The 15,727-nt window shown below is 49.1% G+C and overlaps 1 protein-coding gene across 1 annotated transcript; it reads right to left on the bottom strand.

Moving 5' to 3' along the window:
- Window positions 1-12,909: 12,909 nt before the first annotated feature.
- LOC123129029 (pre-mRNA-splicing factor cwf23) lies at window positions 12,910-15,727 on the bottom strand (the record flags this gene model as incomplete). Its single annotated transcript, XM_044549169.1, is given in 4 exon segments — window positions 12,910-13,196; window positions 13,404-13,586; window positions 13,911-14,132; window positions 14,922-15,727. Coding segments are annotated over 4 exon segments (912 nt in total). The 3' UTR covers window positions 12,910-13,169.

The raw sequence follows: 15,727 nt of genomic DNA, 5'->3' as shown, positions 1-15,727 counted from the left end.
TCGAACAGCGACCAGTCTCTCGCCTTATCATGACAGTCAGTTTTAGCTTTCTCCACTGAGGCGCTCGCCCAGCTCAACCGGGGCGCAATCGCAGTGGTTCTCCCAGTGCCACCTTAGCCGACAGAACGGAACGTAAGGCACCAAAATGTGGGAGCCGTGCAAACCCAACTATTGACCCAAGACATGATTCGGAGCCGATTCATATAATGCTATAAGTTCGGGGTGCCGCACTTGTGAAAGTGTTCGGACTTATCACACCATAATGCGGGGAACATAAGCCCCTGGTGTGTTCGGCCGTACCAAAATATACGGGTGCAAAATGTCATTAGTGAACATATATGTAAAGTAATGCAATTACAGGCAAAAAGTGCTGCATTATTTATTCAAGGATACAAATAGTGCGGTAAGCAAGGGATTGGACTAAATAAACATGTCCCCCTCCAGGGGTGGGCTGCGGATTGGTGTATATAATCGAATTTAATGCTCGTAATGGAGACCACCTGAGTGTTCGTCGCAGCCTTTTTCCCTCCCTGTCTGTTGCATCGTGAGTTCGGCGGGTTCGCCGCTGGACAGGGCCTCTGGTGAACGGAGTCCTGTGTATGCAAAGAAGGAAAATAGAAAAGAAAAGAGAGACACACTTGTGAGCCCCTGGTGTGGTCGAGCCGCACTCTGGGTCTATTGTGGTCGTGCCCCTCCCCCTAGGCCCATGGTATCTCCAGAGTGTAATGATGTACGCGGAGGGTTGGTCTTGCAATCATGCGAGGGCTGGGGTTGGGGCCGCATTGCTACGCGTGCTCGGAACGTGCTAGGTGGTCTTGGTTGATGTTGCTCCGGGCACGTTTGGTCGTGTCCGGCCGTTTAACGGCCGGACTCGAAAATTGCCTTAGAAGGCTGCTCTGTACTTCTGCCGCGAGAGCCGCTGTATGTTCCTCCGTTCGGAGGGAGCATTCCATATTTCCGTTGACCGTGATGACTCCACGAGGGCCTGGCATCTTGAGCTTGAGGTATGCGTAATGCGGCACCGCGTTGAACTTTGCAAACGCGGTTCGTCCGAGCAGAGCGTGATAGCCGCTGTGGAACGGGACTATGTCGAAGATTAACTCCTCGCTCCGGAAATTGTCCGGGGATCCGAAGACCACTTCCAGTGTGACTGAGCCTGTACAATTAGCTTCGACACCTGGTATGACGCCTTTAAAGGTCGTCTTTGTAGGTTTAATCCTTGAGGGGTCTATGCCCATCTTGCACACTGTATCCTGATAAAGCAGGTTCAGGCTACTGCCGCCGTCCATCAGGACTCTCGTGAGGTGAAATCCATCGACGATTGGGTCTAAAACCAATGTGGCGAATCCGCCATGGCGGGTGCTAGTCGGATGGTCTCTTCGATCGAACGTGATCGGACAAGAGGACCATGGATTGAACTTTGGGGCGACTGGCTCCATCGCGTATATGTCCCTTAGTGCACGCTTCCGCTCCCTCTTGGGTATATGGGTTGCGTATATCATGTTTACCATCCGCACTTGTGGGGGGAAACCCTTCTGTCCTCTACTGTTCGGCGGCTGGGTCTCTTCTTCGTCATCGTTGTGCAGCCCCTTGTCGTTGTTTTCGGCAATTAACTTGCCTGCCTGCTTAAATACCCAACAATCTCTGTTGGTGTGGTTAGCTGGCTTTTTGGGGGTGCCATGTATCTGGCATGAGCGGTCGAGTATTCGGTCCAAATTGGACGGACCCGGAGTGGTTCTTTTGAATGGCTTCTTCCGCTGACCGGGTTTAGAGCCTCGGAATCCGGCGTTGACTGCCGTATCCTCCTTGTCGTCGCCGTTAACGCGGCATTTTTTTTGCTTCGACGCGACCTGCCATTGTGGTCCTTGGTATCCGGACTGCCAGCATTTTTACTGAGGTTGTTGCTGCGAGCTAGCCAGCTATCCTCTCCCGCACAAAAGCGGGTCATTAGTGATGTGAGGGCTGCCATGGATTTCGGCTTTTCCTGTCCTAGGTGCCGGGCTAGCCACTCGTCGTGGATGTTATGTTTGAAGGCTGCGAGGGCCTCTGCATCCGGACAGTCGACGATTTGATTTTTCTTTGTTAAGAACCGTGTCCAGAACTGTCTGGCCGATTCATCTGGCTGCTGAATTATGTGGCTTAGGTCATCGGCGTCTGGTGGTCGCACATATGTGCCCTGGAAGTTGTCGAGGAATGCGGCTTCCAGGTCTTCCCAACACCCAATTGACTCTGCGGGCAAGCTGTTAAGCCAATGCCGAGCTGGTCCTTTAAGCTTGAGTGGGAGATACTTGATGGCGTGGAGATCGTCGCCGCGGGCCATATGGATGTGAAGGAGATAATCTTCGATCCAAACCGCGGGTCTGTTGTGCCATCGTAGGATTCAATGTTTACGGGTTTAAACCCTTCAGGGATTTGATGATCCATTACTTCGTCAGTGAAGCATAGCGGGTGTGCGGCGCCTCTGTATTGAGCAATATCACGACGTAGCTCAAGGGAGCGTTGTCTGCTGTGTTCGGCCCGGCCGGAGTTGTTGTATCCGGCGCGACGGTATTCGTCGTGGGTCGTGGGGCGCCCACGTGATCCGTAGATGGATCTGGATTGCCTTGCTTTGTCCTCCAATATATCTCGCAAGTCCGGCGCGTTCCCTCTTGGCTTCGTACTTTTGGAGCGATGCCGGGGTACGGTCTTGGTGGAGGGCCTGGATGCCTCTCTGTCGCGACCACGGGGTGGTCGGTCGGCCGTATTGTGCGCTGGTGATGAAGGTATGTATGCTTCTCCTCTAATCGGGGGAGCAACTTGCGTTTTGGGTAACTCTTGGAGGGGCGTTCGAGTTCATACTCTTCGGCCGCGAGGACCTCAGTCCATCTGTCGGCCAGCAGGTCTTGATCAGCTTGAAGCTGCTGCTGCTTTTTCTTTAGGCTATTTGCCGTGGCGATAAGCCTGCGTTTAAACGCTCTTGTTCGACGGGATCCTCCGGCACGACGAATTCGTCGTCGTTGAGGCTTGCCTCGTCTCCGGAGGGAGGTATGTAATTATCATCCTCGACCTCTTCGTCTGCCGCTCTCTCGTGAGGGCTTGCTTCTGCATCCTCCTGCGCTGAATCTTGCTGGAGGGGATTGTCTTCGGCACTTTCTGGGGTGTTGTTATCTCCTGTGCCGGAATCTCCATTCTTGCTGTGGCGGGATTTAGAGCGGCGCCGCTGACGTCGGCGCTTGGGCTGTTTCTTTAAGGAATCTGCCTCCGCTGCTTCTTCGCCGTCCCCATCTTTTGGGGTGTCCACCATGTATATGTCATATGACGAGGTGGTCTTCCAGTGCCCTGTAGGCGCTGGCTCTTGTTCGTCTTCGGCATCGTCGTCCATACCGTCGATGTCATCGGAGTCATAGTCTAGCATGTCAGTTAGATCGTCGATAGTGGATACAAAGTGGGTGGTGGGTGGGTTTTGAATTTCTTCGTCGTCCGCATCCCAACCATCCTGGCCGTAATCCGGCCAGGGCTCTCCGGATAGCGAGAGATGCTTTAGCGAATTTAGGATATCGCCAAAGGGTGAGTATTGGAAGATGTCCACGGCGGTGAACTCCATGACCGGCGCCCAATCAGATTCGATTGGCAGGGGCGCGGGAGGTTCGGAGTCCGGCAGGGAGTCCGGCACCTCGGAGTCACGAGCTTTGCAAGGGACAAGGTTAGTGTTCGGCTCCATCGCCGTGGGAGTTGCAGCCCCCGAGGCGGTGTCCAGCCACCCGTCCTCGATCTGCGCAATCGGCTCCGGACTAAGGGTCGGAGCGGATTCATGTGCGGCCACCAAGGCACTATCCGGCGGCAGAGTTAGATCATGCCCATCGCGACAGTGCGGCACGCTCGGCTGTGGCTCGGATCCATCGAAGATCAAGTCTCCGTGGATATCCGCCGTGAAGTTTAAGCTTCCAAATCTGACCTGTCGGCCAGGGGCGTAGCTTTCGATCTGCTCCAGATGGCCAAGTGAATTAGCCCGCAGCGCGAAGCCGCCGAATACGAAGATCTGTCCGGGAAGAAAAATCTCACCCTGGACAGCGTTGTTGTTGATTGAAGGAGCCATCAAGCCTATCGGCAATGACACAGAGGAACTCTCAATGAAAGCACCAATGTCGGTGTCAAAACCGGCGGATCTCGGGTAGGGGGTCCCGAACTGTGCGTCTAGGCGGATGGTAACAGGAGACAAGGGACACGATGTTTTACCCAGGTTCGGGCCCTCTTGATGGAGGTAAAACCTACGTCCTGCTTGATTAATATTGATGATGTGTATTACAAGAGTGGATCTACCACGAGATCAAGGAGGCTAAACCCTAGAAGCTAGCCTATGGTATGATTGTTGTAATGGATGTTATGTCCTACGGACTAAAGCCCTCCGGTTTATATAGACACCGGGGAGGGCTAGGGTTACACAGAGTCGGTTACAATGGTAGGAGATCTACATATCCGTATCGCCAAGCTTGCCTTCCACGCCAAGGAAAGTCCCATCCGGACACGGGACGGAGTCTTCAATCTTGTATCTTCGTAGTCTTGGAGTCCGGCGGACGATGATAGTCCGGCTGTCCGGACACCCCAGCCCCCCCCTAGTCCAGGACTCCCTCAATTGCGAAGAGCTCAGGAATTGTCTTGTTCATCCCTTGCATATTATAGTTCATCACGAAGATCTTGTAGCTTGGTGGCAGTGATTGGAGAATTCTGTCAATGACACTATCATCAGGAAGATTAACTCCCAGTTGAATCAAGTGATTATTATACAAAGACATTTTGAGTATATGTTCACTGACAGAACTATTCTCCTCCATCTTGCAGCTGTAGAACTTATTGGAGACTTCATATCTCTCAATCCGGGCATTTGCTTGAAATATTAACTTCAACTCCTGGAACATCTCATATGCTCCATGACGTTCAAAACGTCGTTGAAGACCCGGTTCTAAGCCATAAAGCATGGCACACTGAATTATCGAGTAGTCATCAGCTTTGCTCTGCCAGACGTTCTTAACGTCGTCAGTTGCATCAGCAGCAGGCCTGGCACCCAGCGGTGCTTCCAGGACGTAACTTTTCTGTGCAGCAATGAGGATAATCCTCAGGTTACGGACCCAGTCCGTGTAATTGCTACCATCATCTTTCAACTTTGCTTTCTCAAGGAACGCATTAAAATTCAACAGAACAACAGCACGAGCCATCTATCTACAAACAAACATAGACAAGCAAAATACTATCAGGTACTAAGTTCATGATAAATTTAAGTTCAATTAATCATATTACTTAAGAACTCCCACTTAGACAGACATCTCTCAAGTCATCTAAGTGATCACGTGATCCAAATCAACTAAACCATGTCCGATCATCACGTGAGATGGAGTAGTTTCAATGGTGAACATCACTATGTTGATCATATCTACTATATGATTCACGTTCGACCTTTCGGTCTCCGTGTTCCGAGGCCATATCTGTACATGCTAGGCTCGTCAAGTATGACCTGAGTATTCCGCGTGTGCAACTGTTTTGCACCCGTTGTTTTTGAACGTAGAGCCTATCACACCCGATCATCACGTGGTGTCTCAGCACGAAGAACTTTCGCAACGGTGCATACTCAGGGAGAACACTTCTTGATTACTAGTGAGAGATCATCTTAAAATGCTGTCGTCAATCAAAGCAAGATAAGATGCATAAAGGATAAACATCACATGCAATCAATATAAGTGATATGATATGGCCATCATCATCTTGTGCTTGTGATCTCCATCTTCGAAGCACCGTCATGATCACCATCGTCACTGGCGCGACACCTTGATCTCCATCGTAGCATCATTGTCGTTACGCCATCTATTGCTTCTACGACTATCGCTACCGCTTAGTGATAAAGTAAAGCAATTACAGGGCGTTTGCATTTCATACAATAAAGCGACAACCATATGGCTCCTGCCAGTTGCCGATAACTTCGGTTACAAAACATGATCATCTCATACAATAAAATATAGCATCACATCTTGACCATATCACATCACAACATGCCCTGCAAAAACAAGTTAGACGTCCTCTACTTTGTTGTTGCAAATTTTACGTGGCTGCTACGGGCTTAGCAAGAACCGTTCTTACCTACGCATCAAAAACCACAACGATAGTTCGTCAAGTTAGTGTTGTTTTAACCTTCGCAAGGACCGGGCGTAGCCACACTCGATTCAGGTAAAGTGAGAGAGACAGATACCCGCCAGCCACCTTTAAGCATGAGTGCTCGTAACGGTGAAACCAGTCTCGCGTAAGCGTACGCGTAATGTCGGTCCGGGCCGCTTCATCTCACAATACCGCCGAACCAAAGTATGACATGCTGGTAAGCAGTATGACTTGTATCGCCCACAACTCACTTGTGTTCTACTCGTGCATATAACATCAACGCATAAAACCTAGGCTCGGCTGCCACTGTTGGGGAACGTAGTAATTTCAAAAAAATACCTACGCACACGCAAGATCATGGTGATGGTATAGCAACGAGAGGGGAGAGTGTTGTCCACGTACCCTCGTAGACCGTAAGCGGAAGCGTTAGCACAACGCGGTTTATGTAGTCGTACGTCTTCACGATCCGACCGATCCAAGCACCGAACGTACGGCACCTCCGAGTTCAGCACGCGTTCAGCTCGATGACGATCTCCGGGCTCCGATCCAGCAAAGCTCCGGAGATGAGTTTCGTCAGCACGATGGCGTGGTGACAATGATGATGTTCTACCGGCGCAGGGCTTCGCCTAAACTCCGCGACGATATGACCGAGGTAGAATATGGTGGAGGGGGGCACCGCACACGGCTAAGGGACGATCCGTAGATCAACTTGTGTGTCTATGGGGTGCCCCCCCCCCCGCCCCCGTATATAAAGGAGCCAGGGGGAGGAGGCGGCCGGCCAAGGAGGGCGCGCCAAGGGGGGAGTCCTACTCCCACCGTGAGTAGGACTCCCTTCTTTCCTAGTTGGAATAGGAGAAAGGGGGAAAGAGGAGGAAGAGGGGAAGGAAAGGGGGGGCGCCGCCCCCCTTCCCTTGTCCTATTCGGACTAGGAAGGGAAGGGGCACGCGGCCCCCTCCTGCCTCCTTCCCTCTTCTCCCTCGAGGCCCATGTAGGCCCAATAACCCCCCGGGGGGTTCCGGTAACCTCCCGGTACTCCGGTAAAATGCCGATTTCACCCAGAACGATTCCGATGTCCAAATATAGGCTTCCAATATATCGATATTTATGTCTCGACCATTTCGAGACTCCTCATCACGTCCGTGATCACATCCGGGACTCCGAACAAACTTCGGTACATCAAAACTTATAAACTCATAATAAAACTGTCATCGTAACGTTAAGCGTGCGGACCCTACGGGTTCGAGAACTATGTAGACATGACCTAGAACTATTCTCGGTCAATAACCAATAGCGGAACCTGGATGCCCATATTGGTTCCTACATATTCTACGAAGATCTTTATCGGTCAAACCGCATAACAACATATGTTGTTCCCTTTGTCATCGGTATGTTACTTACCCGAGGTTTGATCGTCGGTATCCAATACCTAGTTCAATCTCGTTATCGGCAAATCTCTTTACTCGTTCTGTAATGCATCATCCCGTAACCAACTCATTGGTCACATTGCTTGCAAGGCTTATAATGATGCGCATTACCGAGAGGGCCCAGAGATACCTCTCCGACAATCGGAGTGACAAAACCTAATCTCAAAATACGCCAAGTCAACATGTACCTTCGGAGACACCTGTAGTACTCCTTTATAATCACCCAATTACGTTGTGACGTTTGGTAGTACCCAAAGTGTTCCTCCGGTAAACGGGAGTTGCATAATTCTCATAGTTACAGGAACATGTATAAGTCATGAAGAAAGCAATAGCAGTATACTAAACGATCAAGTGCTAGGCTAACGGAATGGGTCATGTCAATCACATCATTCTTCTAATGATGTGATCCCACTAATCAAATGACAACACATGTCTATGGTTAGGAAACATAACCATCTTTGATTAATGAGCTAGTCAAGTAGAGGCATACTAGTGACTATATGTTTGTCTATGTATTCACACATGTATCATGTTTCCGGTTAATACAATTCTAGCATGAATAATAAACATTTATCATGATATGAGGAAATAAATAATAACTTCATTATTACCTCTAGGGCATATTTCCTTCAGTTATGTACAACTCTAGCATTGTGCTCAGGGAGGGGCAAGCGGGGTCTTGCATTTCAAAATTATTACAAGAAACTCTAGCATCATGCATTCATGTTCATACCAAATATCGCAGGGTGTCAAGATGATAAAAGAAAACTATGTATGCCTGGAAACCCTTTGCTGCCTATTACCTTCTCTCGTTCATGCTTGACTGCAGTCGTGTGACTCTGTTAGAGCAACTCTAGCAGACCCCACAAAAGGCCCCGACCCGTAAAATAACCGCCAAAATGCGGGTCGGCGCGGAAAATCCCGCCCGAAAAGACTCCGCATCCGCGTCCGACCCGGGAAATTTTTTGCGGGGCGCAGCAAAAGATCTCCCCTGACTCTAATTTCATGGGGCGAGAGCACGACCCGAGCTCAGCCCCTATCCGCAACGTGATTTGGCGGGAGGGACATTTCCGCGCAGCCGTTCCCGCTCCTCCCACCCCCGACCACCATTGCTCCCGCCACCTTCCTCTCTTGTTCATCTTCCCCAGCGATCTATTGCCGCCATGGATGACACCTTGCCCTCCCCTGTCAACGTCAAGGTTGTGCCGCTCAATCCCCTCGAGCGGATCTCGTCGCCGGCCATGTTGGCCCCGCCGTCACCCAAGGCGCCATCGCGGCTGCCTGCAAGCGTCAGGGCAGCGTGCTCGTGCAGGACGGGAACCCGGCTGCCCCGTCGGCAGGGCCCGTGCTCTGGGCGCCAACGCGGCTACGCGATGCCGGCCGGCGGCGGCGAAGGTCGCCAAGGTCACGGGCGCAAAGCGGAGGAAGATTTCGGCTACAAGGTGTTCGGCTACTTCATCCACTCCCTCCGGCCCGGAAATAGGTTCCCCGGCAATCCCGCTCAACGGTGCTGCTCCCACCGCAGGCGATGTGTTCGACGAAATGGGCGCAAGGTATGGCTCGGTCATCCTTTCACTCTTCGGTCATGGAAATATTCTTTGCTTTCGCGATTAGCTCGTGACTTGTTGCCATTCGCTATAGCGGTGGTTTGAACAATGCAACTGACGAGTTCATGAACTTGTTGGACACCAACGCCGTTGACATTGATGAGGCCCCATTCGCCGCATTTGAGTACAATGAAACGGAGGGAGGCATTGAAGGAGAATTGGAGGAGATCGATGAGTTGGCGTATGAGCAATCGCAAGCAAATAGTGGAAAAGCCAGTGATCGAGGAACTACACGATCTTGGAAGACCAAATCTTGATGAAGGCATGGAGTGCGGTATCTCTTGATGCATGCACGGGTACTTCTAACCGCCAAGAGGTATTGGCAAAGGATCGAAGATCAATACTTCCGCATGATGGCAAAGTATCCCAATAGGACTCCACGCACCTTTCGGTCGCTCCAAGGGCGTTAGGACGTGATCAAGCCCATTTGCAGCCGTTGGGCAGCTTGCTTGGAGCAAGTATGCAATGCACCTCCAAATGGAACCGTGGAGTCTGACTATGTGAGTTCATTTTACCTTTGTTAAAGTTGTGCAAATCACATTGCATCATTCAAAATGATTGCATCATATGAAACATTTGCATTGTTCAAATTGTGTAGGACAAATTTCCCAACATAGATACAAAGACATGGAGGCTTCGGAAGGCAAATTCTTCAAACTAGATCATTGTTGGGAGTTGCTCAAGAATTGTGACAAGTGGTCGTTGATAGAGAAAGAGTCCCCACCAAAGAGAGGTTCACTTACAATCATGGATGAAGATGAGGATGATGATGGCCCAAGGAACTTGAACAAGCCCGGTGCTGACAAGAAGACAAGGGAGAAGATCAAGAGAGAGCACGAAGCGTCGAGCTTGAGGGAGAAGATTGATGCCATGGTGCGATCAAATGAGATGATGCTTTTGAAGTCGTTGGAGATCAAGAAAGAATTGGCCGAGAAGAAGGCACGAGAGAAGCATGAGAAATGGGAGTTGCTCAAGGAAGAGAGGCTGCGCAAAGTGGCCATTAAGGAGAGAAGAGTGTGTGCCGCTGAGAACAAAGCCACGTCCATGTTGCTCGCTGAAGAGAACAAGATCATGTCAATGAACCGCAATGACATGGACGACCTCACCAAAGAATGGCATGATATGGCAAGAAGAGAAATTTTGAAGAGGAGAATGGTTGCGTCGGCCAGTGCGTGTTACAGTGCGGGAGGTGGATTCGGTGCAGGGTTTGGAGACAATGTCGCTGATGCGTTCAGTGCACCTATCCATGATTTCGCTGCCGGCATTGGCACAAGCGCCGGAGGTGGATTCAGTGGCTCCGATGATCTCCATGGACTCGATGGCGCGGAGTGAAGATCGACCAAGCTGATGCCGGACGTGGGCATCGCTTTTGCAAGACCTTTTGCGTTTGTCCTATCAAAACTATGCTTTTATTTCGCATGCAAACTATGTTTTAGCGTTTGAATTTGAACTCATTTGTCTGAATTTGAACTCATTTTAGCTTCTTGGGGTTTTCGGTTTGCGGGTCGGCGTGGCGCTGCCCGAGCAGACCCCGCGTAGTCGACCCGTAAAAACGCATATTCGGTGAATAAGCCTTTTTACGGGTCCGTTTTGCGGGGTCTGGCTCTACCCTCGGCCGCGCCGGCCTGCATACGCCCTTTTCCGCGAACTGCAAAACACATATGCAGGTAAGAATTTTGCGGGGTCTGCTAGAGATGCTCTTAGGGACTGGGTGCTTGGGTCCGGCAACGATGACGCTTATGCGTCGTTTTCTTCCTCAAGGCGTCTGTCACGGGAGCATCTATCCTACTATTTAGATTGCCATCATTAATAATTGTTCCTGTTGTTTGTGTAGTTGATATGTTGGTCGTATTTTTCTTTTGTAATAGTTTGGTCTTGCGCATCCTTGATGTCTTGAGTAACTCTTGAGATTGTGTTGATGCAGAGGTAGGATATAATTGATATCTTTTTTATATTAATATATCCCATTTATCACAAAAAAGGAGTGCAAACTCACTGATATTTCCTGTATTTGAGTTACACATTTTATGCAAACAACATATCAAACGGACAAAACATTGATACATAGTACTGCAAATACGGAAATTCAACTTGGCTCCCGAGAGCACATGCTCCTGAGCCCAAAAATAATTTTTCAAATGTCAAAAAAATCAAGACAAAAAATTTATGTGACCTTAGTCACATCCAAATGCTACCTGCAAATTTTGAGGCATAAAGGTTAAGCATTTTGGCCTGTGAAAAAAAAGACAAATTGAAGACCAAATGTCACCCCAGTTTTGTTTTTTTCACCGATGAAAGACTGTTGCCCAGTTTCGCATGAAATTTGTCAAGCATGCCTGCAGTACTGACACGGACATCGACAAAAAAATCAGATTTTTTTTATTTTCTTTTACATTTTTAAAAAAAAATTACTACTCATCTCAGAGCATATGCTCCCAAGGCAAATAAGCATATATTGTACAACCCACATGAATAGGGGTGGATAAACAAGTTGTTCGACTCGTTAAGCTCATGCTCGATGAGACTCAGCTTGTTAAGCTCATTAAGCTTAACGAGCAAAAAAGCATGTTCGGCTCCATTCGTTTAAATTTCATTAAGCTCACGAGCCCTTGTTAAGAGACAACGGTATTACAGCCTATGGGATAAGAGTGTGGGAGTAATATTTACGAAGGAATACGGTGACTATAGTAGGAGATAGGCTAGTTTGATGCCTCCTACAGGTTGGGATGTGTCGATTAAATTGAGTAGATGGGTTGAGATGCCACGAAATGTTGTCATGCAACATAAGAATGTGTGTTGTCCTGTACTAACAAGCTGCTTGTGAAACTCATTATTGAGTTTAACTAGCTCAGAATAATAATTTACTCTTTTCATTAAAAAGCAAGCTAGAGCTATCGAGAGCGCTCGTTAAGCTCGCGAACTACCAGTTTTTTTGGTTCAGCCCTACACATGAACACCAAAGGATATGTGGTGACCCACCAATGCGCTAGGCAGTCTCTACTTCTTTCTATTGATTCTTGCCCTTTTGATGCAATCCTTGATTTTCTGACTGAACCTATTCAATCAAATATGCTCCGCTTGCCCCTCGAAAAAAATGCTCCGCTTGAATGAACAAAAGTCATGTTGGGCGGTTCTCCAAAAACTGAAAAAACTAGCCAGGCCACAACCACCTTTACTAGTACTCCCTCCGTTCCAAATTACTCGTCGGCGACTTCTCCTTGCTTGCTTGCTTGTCGGGGCGGATTACCTTCTTTTTTTAGACGGTAGCACGGATTACCTGGAGGAGCTCCTCCGGGTCTCCTCCGATGAGCCGGTATCCGTTTCAGCACTATGCATGATGACCAGTATAATCGGTGCTCAACACCAACATAGTGCCGCCAATCCAGCTAGTTAGCCACTCTAGCTTGCTGCTGGCTCAATTGTCAGCTCTTCCACTTGAGTTGGTTGCAAATAGCTCAGTTCTCCGGCTTGCTTGTCACTTTACTTTGCCCGGCAAGCGGCAAGCGGCAAGCAGCTATGTACGTATGTGTCTCTTCCCGTTCGTACTGCATACGTGGTTAAGAAAAATAGTAGTACAACAATAATGCAAACAATTTATTCTGGACTTGCCTTCCATCGGCATATCTATCTACCCGAAGATCGATACTACTTCCTCCGTCCGAGAATATAAGACGTTTTTGTAAGTCATGTTAGCTTGCAAAAACGTCTTATATTGTGGGACTGAGGGAGTAGTAATTTAGTATAGTAGTAATTGCTTGCTTTCAGTGGGCTATGAAAATAGCTTCTGGCACCAGGACAAGTGTGCAATCGACAGCACAAGTAATGGCTCTGTTTCCCTTTCACCTCTCCTAGCAAAAAATTGGTTCTTCTACTGTATCCAAGATGCAAAATACCCATCAAAAGATAACAGTAACAATAGTAGAAGATTGTTCTGGATTGCCCTGATGATCCTCAGCTGTAGCGAAGGGAGATGTCCTCTGTAACTTGCGGTACCTCATGCCTCGAGGAGCATCAATTATCCAGATTTCTTCCTTTTCTGGGCCTGCAAAGTCATAATGCATTCATTGCTTATCTATTTGTACAAGGCACACAAGTACATGTCTTATCACGCAACGCACATGCTAAACTACCTTGTAAAAGAAACTAAACAGAATTCTAAGATAGATTTTCTTTGTTCACTAGCTGCGAGAAAAATGAATATTAAATTTAACTAATACAGTGGAAACTGAAGAAGAACCAAAACAAGTACCTCTTGAAGTTTTCGGAATACCGATGCTTCCAAATCGCTGAACCCAGTTCCATCAATGTTGCTTGTCCTCGGTTCAGGTGTTTGGGTTGACCTTGCCGGTAGCCCTCCCGATTCTTGAACAGAAGCAACAATCAATGGGACAGGGAAAACATTGTACACAGAATGGTTCTTCAGTGCAGTTTGCTGTAAAAAATCAAGAAGTGTTGGTTAGCCGCACAACAAAAACATATAATCAATTCCGACACATAGTACAGCTTGTTAAAGACCCACGAGGTGATATGATATGGAAATGGTACAAATGAAATCAAAATTGATGATTGAACCATAAACAGAGACAGCAAGACACCATGCATGATAAAACATAGGCACGCGGTTGCTTGCAAACTCCTATCTTGTAGTGGATCTGAAATTAGCTCAATTTTATCTGCTAGTTCAAGATCTACAAGACTTTTAATAAAGGTAGAAAAATTCTCCAGGACAAAAAAACAGTAGATAAACAAAACTTACTGCCGCCTCCTTGGAAGCCATGACAACAATTGCTGAACCCTTGCTCTTTGATTTCCTAGTCTTGATCACAATGTCTTCAACCGTGCCGAATTGCTTAAAGATCTCATCAAGCTTTGCTGCCGTGTAGTAATCTGCACCCCCTTCCCAAGAAACCTTCAAGATCTTACCCTTGTCCGTTTTTGGTCCGTTCTCTGGAGTTCCACCCTTCTTATCTCCATGTGCCTAAAAGGAGAAATAACCAAGTTGTGGTCAGTCAGTAGTAGTACCAACATAAAAGGTACAAATCAACAAATCTCTTGCATAACCTTAAGATTTTACTTTGAAGGCAAGTATTGCGGATGCATTTCTGGGGAATGACCTATCAGCATTGTGTGCGGCAAGGATTACTCTGTTTGTAGGTTAACACTTCTAAAAAAATCATCACCCACAGTATGAAAGTACTCCCTCCATTCACAAATATAAGATGTTTTAACCTTTTTCCCGAATCGGATGTATATAGACACGTTTTAGTGTGTTTATTCACTCATTTTAGTCCGTATGTAGTCCAACTGAAATATCTAAAACATCTTATATTTGTGAACGGTGGGAGTATATATTACTCTGTTTGTAGGTTATTATCCTCAATGCTACATCCAGTCACTTATATACTGTTCCGCCTTCCTCCGCAAGGCTACAATTGCAAACCCTATCCCCTCTGATCAACTATCACTCTTCAGTAATACTAATTCAGCAGTACGCAAGTTTTAGGGGCATTATTTTGGCTTATATTTACACCTAACGTCTAAAGCTCAACTTCGGGGCACTGATTACAAAACCACGAGGGTGAATATTAATTCAGAAGTACACTAGCTGGATGAGATCTTTAAGCAATTCGGCACGGTTGAAGAACTAGCTCAACTTCGCGTGCAAGAGGCAGGCAGCAAACTATAAGTGCAGCAAGAGCACAGCGCTATCAACCCTACATGAAGAAACATAGGAATTGAATAGATTCAAACAACAGAGAGACATTACTGGAGTCGAAGCAGAGCCAGAGACGCCGGACTTCTTGGCAGCGAAGAACTCATCGAGTTCGCGCTTGACGTCAGCAGCCTTCCGCTTATCCTCTCGCCTGGCCAGCTCGACGGGGTCGACAGCGGGGCCTCCGCCGGCGGCGAAGGCGCGCTCGCGCTCCTCTAGGTCGGACACGGCCTTCCGCCGCTTGACCCCGGTGGCGGCGGCGCGGGCAGCGACCTCGCGGCGGCCACGGAGGCGGGCGTCGAACTGTCGGCGGAGGGACTCGTCCCGGAGGAACTTGTATGAGCTGGCGAGGCTCTGGAAGTCAGCGGTGGCGTTGGGGTCGTCGGGGCGCTTGTCGGGGTGCCGGAGCCGCGACTGCGTCCGGTAGGCCTTCTCGATCTGCTCGACGCTCAGCGCCGCGCCTTCCTCGCCGGACGGCAGGCGGAGCACCTCGTAGTGGTCGACGTCGTCCCCCTCCTGCCCCATCGCCGCCATGGCGGAACCGGCCGCGATTCGGCGAAACAGGAGCGACCCTCAGATGCGGTAGCGTGCGACTACGAGGCGCTGCTCGGGTGGTTAGGGCAGGAGGTGCACACTAGCCGAGCGAGCCGAGGGTGGGCGGCCGCGGTCGAGGCTCCTTCGGCGGTGCAGGGATGCCGGCGAGACCAGGGCGGCGCGGCAAGGCGAGCCAAATCCCAGAACAGAGGAGGCTAACCCTAGAACGCTGGAGAGACCTGAGCGGGACGAGCGGGTGAAGAAACCGCGAAGTATCTCCAGGAGCGGCGCCGGGCCGGGTGGGGGAACGGGGGGGCAAGGATGGG

This window comes from Triticum aestivum, chromosome 1B (genome assembly GCF_018294505.1).
Source record: "Triticum aestivum cultivar Chinese Spring chromosome 1B, IWGSC CS RefSeq v2.1, whole genome shotgun sequence".
NCBI classification, from domain to species: domain Eukaryota; kingdom Viridiplantae; phylum Streptophyta; class Magnoliopsida; order Poales; family Poaceae; genus Triticum; species Triticum aestivum.
The sequence above is the reverse complement of the archived record's forward strand: the minus strand, read 5'-3'. Positions and strand labels throughout refer to the sequence as shown.